Source organism: Chlorocebus sabaeus, chromosome 25, assembly GCF_047675955.1.
Source record: "Chlorocebus sabaeus isolate Y175 chromosome 25, mChlSab1.0.hap1, whole genome shotgun sequence".
NCBI classification, from domain to species: Eukaryota; Metazoa; Chordata; class Mammalia; order Primates; family Cercopithecidae; genus Chlorocebus; species Chlorocebus sabaeus.
Genome location: NC_132928.1, coordinates 60,952,217 through 60,958,216, shown reverse-complemented (window position 1 = coordinate 60,958,216; position 6,000 = coordinate 60,952,217). Strand labels below are relative to the sequence as shown.

At 41.4% G+C, this 6,000-nt stretch overlaps 1 protein-coding gene across 1 annotated transcript in view; it reads right to left on the bottom strand.

The window, feature by feature from the left end:
• Nucleotides 1–1,211: 1,211 nt before the first annotated feature.
• DPT (dermatopontin) overlaps nucleotides 1,212–6,000 on the bottom strand; it is a 33,733-nt gene continuing 28,944 nt past the window's right edge. The window contains exon 4 of the mRNA XM_007989602.3: nucleotides 1,212–2,357. Within this exon, the coding sequence (XP_007987793.1) occupies nucleotides 2,291–2,357 (67 nt within the window). The 3' untranslated portion in view covers nucleotides 1,212–2,290. The remainder of the gene's footprint in view (nucleotides 2,358–6,000) is intronic.

Sequence of the window (6,000 nt, the reverse complement as noted above, 5' to 3'; positions counted from 1 at the left end):
AAAGATTGGAGTAATGAAAAAAACAGAGAACAAAATTTGCAGTTACCAGATCTGGAATTTAGTATTCACTCTGACACTTAGTTCTTAATGAATGCCCTATAATATAAAGTGTAATTATTCAGATTCAAACCAAGTTGACAGTGTCTTTTCTGTCATTGCCCTTGGCCTATCTATATGCAAAGAATAGTTTTCTTCTTAGCAAAAACTCCTTTTATTCCACTTGGCACAGGCACTATTTATTGAATTGCTGTTGCTTTAAATTTTTTTTTTTCTTGGCTAATGTTCTCTTATAGTCTCCTGGCTTCTTCCAGCTATAGCCTCTCCTCCCCTAGCCATGCTCCCTTCACCCTCCCAGCTCCCCATCCTCTCACCAGCCTTTTGTTTTCTTCATGGATGCCCAGTCAGCCAATCGGCATTGCTTGTCTCCTTTCCTGCTGTGCTCCACACACCCAACTAAGGCTATTTCCTGGTTGCCATCCTGAACCAGGCTGCAATTGCTAAAATATTAATGGCTTCCTTGGTGAAAAATAACACCGACGCTTCTTATTATAAATTAAAATTGCCAGAGAGGCAGAAACAATGACATGGAGGAAATAAAGCAAAACTCTAATATGAAAAAGTGTTTTAGAGTTACGGCAGGAGAAGATATCCTTAGCCCTGCCTTCCCCATCACAATGCTGGGATCTTGCAGTGGGAAACATCATCACCACTGGCCGAGAGTCACCATCTTGACCACCTAGATGGGGTGTATGGCAGGGTAGGCGATCCCTGGGGTTTTGCCTGGCTGGCTCTTCTTCTGTGTCCACTGGGAGAGAGGATGAGGGAAGAGCAGCATGGATCAGGAAAAAAAAAAAAAAAAAAGGCAACCTGCTATGGATAAAGAAAAGAGGCGCTTGCTGGGGTTAAAAATTCCCGTGACATCTTGGGATAAGGAAGGTTGAAGGATGCTGAGAAAAGATTAGGCTAAACTCAAAGGCCAAGAAATGTGATTCCTTCCTTTGTTTAATCTTAAGTAAAGCATTTAGCACTTTATGTCTTAAATATCTAATTCCCCAACCACACTCTGTCATTGTCATCATTGTACTCCTGGAGCCTTGCATGGTGCTTGGCACAAACCACAGTGCTAACCAGTATATTCAGAATGAATGGATAAATAGTCACCAAGGGAAAGAGTAGAGAGCAAAAACCGACCCTGAATATTTTCAGCATAGTGAACGTTAATATTTTTATTTCTTTTGTAATAAAGAGTACAAAGGGTTGGGAGCAGGACATCACAGGAGGAGGAAAGATAGCGCCATCTCTGCAGAAGAACTCCCGAACCACATGCAGAAGGAAAGTGGATCCCCAGGGCAGCCTTTCCCACCACAAAAAATCAGGCCCAATCCAGGAGAGTTTGCCAGTAGCTCCCCAGGGTTCCAGGGTGTCTGCCAGCCTTCCTAGGAATCCTGGGCATGCCTCTAGGTGCCAGTGACTCAAACTCCTTTTTCCACTTCCCAGTTCAACCTGGTCACTCTCATTCCCACAAGTTCCCAATCTGAGTCCCATTCTCTGACCTTTCTCTGCTTCCCTGTTTTCATCTCATTTGAGACTGATCCTCACGGGTTCCCCTGGCCCCTGCACTCATTTTCATTACTGGGTATGTTAATGTTCGTCTTCTAATTCAGGAAATCCTTCCAACCCTGTTTTCAGCTCTGCCCCCAAACCCTTCCACTTCCGCATTTCACCTCCCAGTCTCCTCACTCCTGGAGCAAGGAGCTCTGCACTTGGATTTCTAAGCATGCATGGCTCATGTGGAGTAGGGAAGTGGGAAGATGCCCCTCAGGGCAGAAAGCCTACTTTTTGTGGGGACCCTACATATCATTCAAACAGGCATAGCTGTAGAGAACCTTCACTGAACCTGTCCTCCAGTTCTGCCTCTCCCCTCCACTATGCTGAACTTGCAGTTCATTCTGCAGTAAAAAGCAGTAGCCAGGCTGCAGCGGGTGCTCCAGAAGCCTGACTGTAAGCATGCACACTGTATATGTGGTGTGCAAGGAAGCCATCATCAGTCATATAAAGCAGTTGCTGTGGAACGTGTGAAAAGTGAGAAACATGGTTTAATTGTGGATTTTATTATAAGTGTGATACTAGTCGGAAAGGTCCAGGAAGCTGGCATTGCAGCTACCAGCTCAGGGAGAAGGAAAGAGAGCAGCAGAAACTGGTATAGGAGATCCAACTGATGTTAACATATGTGGACACCCTCCGGTCTCCTGGCCCCTTTCCTTTCACCCGGATTTGGTATGTGGCAAATCTAAACATTTGCAAATTCACAGTCGTAATCAGTCATCCGGCACATTATGAACTTCCACTGGCGATCCCTGTGGGAGGGAGAGTCAGAAAATGAATATCAGTGAGAAAGGACAGGGCAGGAAGAATCGCTGCTGGGGAAACAGCAACAGAGAACATTTGGAGGATCTGGGAACTGAAGGGACATTTAACCTCACTTTGCTCTTAAAAGACATCTTTATGCAGTTTCCCAAGAGCCGACAAATCTGTGAGTTCAGATCACCCTTGAAGGTGACTAACTAGGTCACTGGCTGTGTGGAGGCCTCTGTTCATCACTGGTGGTCAGCTCACCCCTGCTGCCTCCAGAAAGTACCTCAAGGACCTGTGGGTTAACAGCTTGGAATAAAAGCATTTATTTAACATCATCTCCATTTCATTGTAAAGAATCTTGTTTTAGGCTGGGCTTGGTGGCTCGCACCTGCAATCGCAGCACTTTGGGAGATTGAGGCAGGTGGATTGCTTGAGGCTAGGAGTTTGAGACCAGTCTGGCCAATATGTGGAAACCCTGACTCCACAAAAAAATACAAAAAAATAGCTGGGTGTGGTGGTGCACGCCCGTAGTCCCAGCTACTTGGGAGACTGAGGCGGGAGGATTGCTGGAGTCCTGGAGGTTGAGGCTGCAGTGAACCGAGATGGTGCCACTGCACTCCAGCCTGGGTGACAGAGTGAAACCCTGTCTCGAAAAAAAAAAAAAATCTTGTTTTAAAAAGTCCATCCATTTTCCCACTGACTCTTTCTGAGCACTTACCTTATGCAGAGTGCTCACCACACACTGGGCTCTGTGCTATACATGTGTTTCCCTTCAGAAAACACTGCTACAGAGAAATGAAAAAATCCCTTAAAGTAAAAAAGAAAATGGCTGCCATTCTGGCGTCACTAGAATAGTTATGAATTGCCTATGTGTTTAAATGAATTACCTATGTGTTTAAGTGGTTGGGGATGGGAAGAGTGTACATAGCATTACTAAGTTTTGAAAAATGTGGTGTGGATACATTTCAAGGAATGTTCTTTGCTCAGGGCAAACTTATGTTCTTTATTCATCCATTTAAGAGAAATGTATCAAGTGCCTACATTGCATGACACTCCTGTGGTCTAATATTGTTGAACAGTGATAATGATAATTGTAGCCTCCAATATATCTGGCATTGTAACAGATGCTTTACCTGTTTTCTCTTTTAATCCTCACAACAATTCATTGTTTGAGTGAAGAACCAGGCTCAGAGAAATAATTAACTTGCTTTAAGGTAGTACAAGTAATAGGTGATAATTTCAGATTCGCAGTTTATTGGACTCAAATCTTGATCTTTCTCTTAAACCACACTGTCTCCCTAACTAGGTAATCTTAAGCCCAAAAGAACACATGGCTGCCATGCCCTTTGCACAGTCCTGATAAAGGGCAACAATAAAGAGGTTTTCCATATTTAATTATGCAAATCATTCCAAAGTTAGTGGGGTCCTTTACAAACTCAGAATTATCTATCTCCATTTTCAATCTGCAAGATCTGTTTTCAACAATTTATCCTAAACACTATGACTAACAAGGCCTCCATCCAGCTTCTAAACTGAAAAACGGGGCTGACTCTGCTCAAACAGCCTAAGGCAGGCTTTCTAATTCTGAGTCTGTTGCTCCGGGTCATTTGTTTAAAACAATTGGGTATAGAGTCCCTCAATGCAAATCTGGATAATCAACTTGAGGGTCTGGGTGATACCAGAGCCTGGGTGATATTTTGATTCCTGCAATTGTCAAAAGATTGTTTTAGAAGGAAATTAGAAAATTGGTGGCATGTAGGTTTACCAAATGACTGTAATTACTGCAGCCAGGTCTTATTTATCTGTGTACCAACAAACACAGATAAACAAGATCTTATGATCAGGCATTCAAACTACTCTTTTAAAAGGCTATTAATTGATGCTGAGTAAAACTTAGACTTGGTTCTATGAAGACCAAATGATTCCACCAGGTTCAGTCTCTGATATCACACCAGGACAGCGGGGGCAAATTTGCTCCCCAAGGGAATACTTGGCAATGTCTGCAACTACTTTTGGTTGTCACAACTTGGGGTGGAGTGCTAGTAGCATCTAGTGGGTAGGCTAAACATCTAGAATGCAAAGGACAGACCCTGAAACAAAGAAATATCTGGACCCAGATGTCAATAGCGCACAGATGGAAAAAACTGCATTTTAAGAGGAAACCACTATCATTTGCATGTGGAGGGAAAGCTCTTGCACAAGGAGTCCTGCCCTGACAATAGTTCTCCAAGCTGGGGGCCTCGGCATCTTTCAGCAGAGCAGAAGAAACCTAAGTTGTGGGTCATTAAGCTACTTGTTTTTGTTGACAGTAGCAAAATTACATGAGTATATTTATTTTATTTTATTTTGGGGGGAAGATATTCATTTTAAATTAATGCAATGACATAATATTTCAGTTTTTCATGGTTCTGGGTAATCCACATAACCAAAAATTTACTGAAAACTGAATTTACTGAAAATTGAATTGAGCATTTTAACTATTCAAATATATTTATTTCATCCTAATCTTGGATGGCACTCTTCCTTTACTGTATTCACTCCTGCTTTCTTATACAGGGAACATGGAACTAATTTTCTTGTTGAGCTGAAGTCATCATTTGCAGCATTGAGCACCCCTGTTATTTTGTTTTGCACTTTGGGGAGCATGGCCCTGCTAAATAACAACCCACGTTCTTTGAGTTCTTCAGCCTTTCATTTTCTTTATTGTTCTTACGCATATTTGTTGTCATGTCATCCAGCTATTTATTCTCATTGGTGGAATGAGTTTCATTCTAAGTACTATATAGTGGGTTCCCTTTCTAATTTTCTGCTTCTAGAAAATTGGTAACTAGGCTAGTTTAAAGTATATCTAAAGTAAAAATAAGTAATGTGTGCAAACTGAGTGGTTTGTCTATGGGTAAACATAAAGGTTTTTGCTGATCAGCCTGAAATATATATTGTGCCTTTCCAGAGCTACTTAATGTCTTTTTTTAAAAAAAAAAAAAAAGAAAAAAGAAATTCTAGGTCATATTAAATAAGTTAACTTTATTTCAGATGTAATTCTGTTTGAAAACACAGACACACACCAAAGATGTGTCACACTCAAATTCATCATAGCATACTATCTTATGAGTTAATGTAAGTGTTATTTGGTTTGCAAAATATTTATTGGTAACTTTTCAGGAATTCATTTCTGTGTAAAAAGTGATTATCAGCTGACTAAAAGTAGGCCAAACCAATCATTAACACCTGAATTTACCCACACCTTTCTCTATATTAGTAGGGAGTACAATTCTTGTTTTCTTCTGACTGTTTTGATGTATTTGAGGTAGGACAAAGGAGTTGATTGTGAGAGAAAGGTGATGAAAAAAGGGTTAGTGCAGTTTTTTCTTCAGGCCATTTAAATTCTCTTCTTTCACTAATTTTTGTCAGCTTTACTGAGGGATTGTTAAATCCTTTCATTTCTAAATATGGTTGGTGGATGCTGTGGTCTGAATGTTGGTGTCCCCTTAAAATTTATATGTTGGAACCTAATACTCAATGTGATAGTATTAGGAGGAGGAGCCTTTAGGGGGGTGATTAAGCCGTGAGGGCTCTGCTGTCATGAATGGGATTAGTGCCCATATAAAAGAAGTTGAAGGGAGCTGGCTTGCCCTTTCCACCATG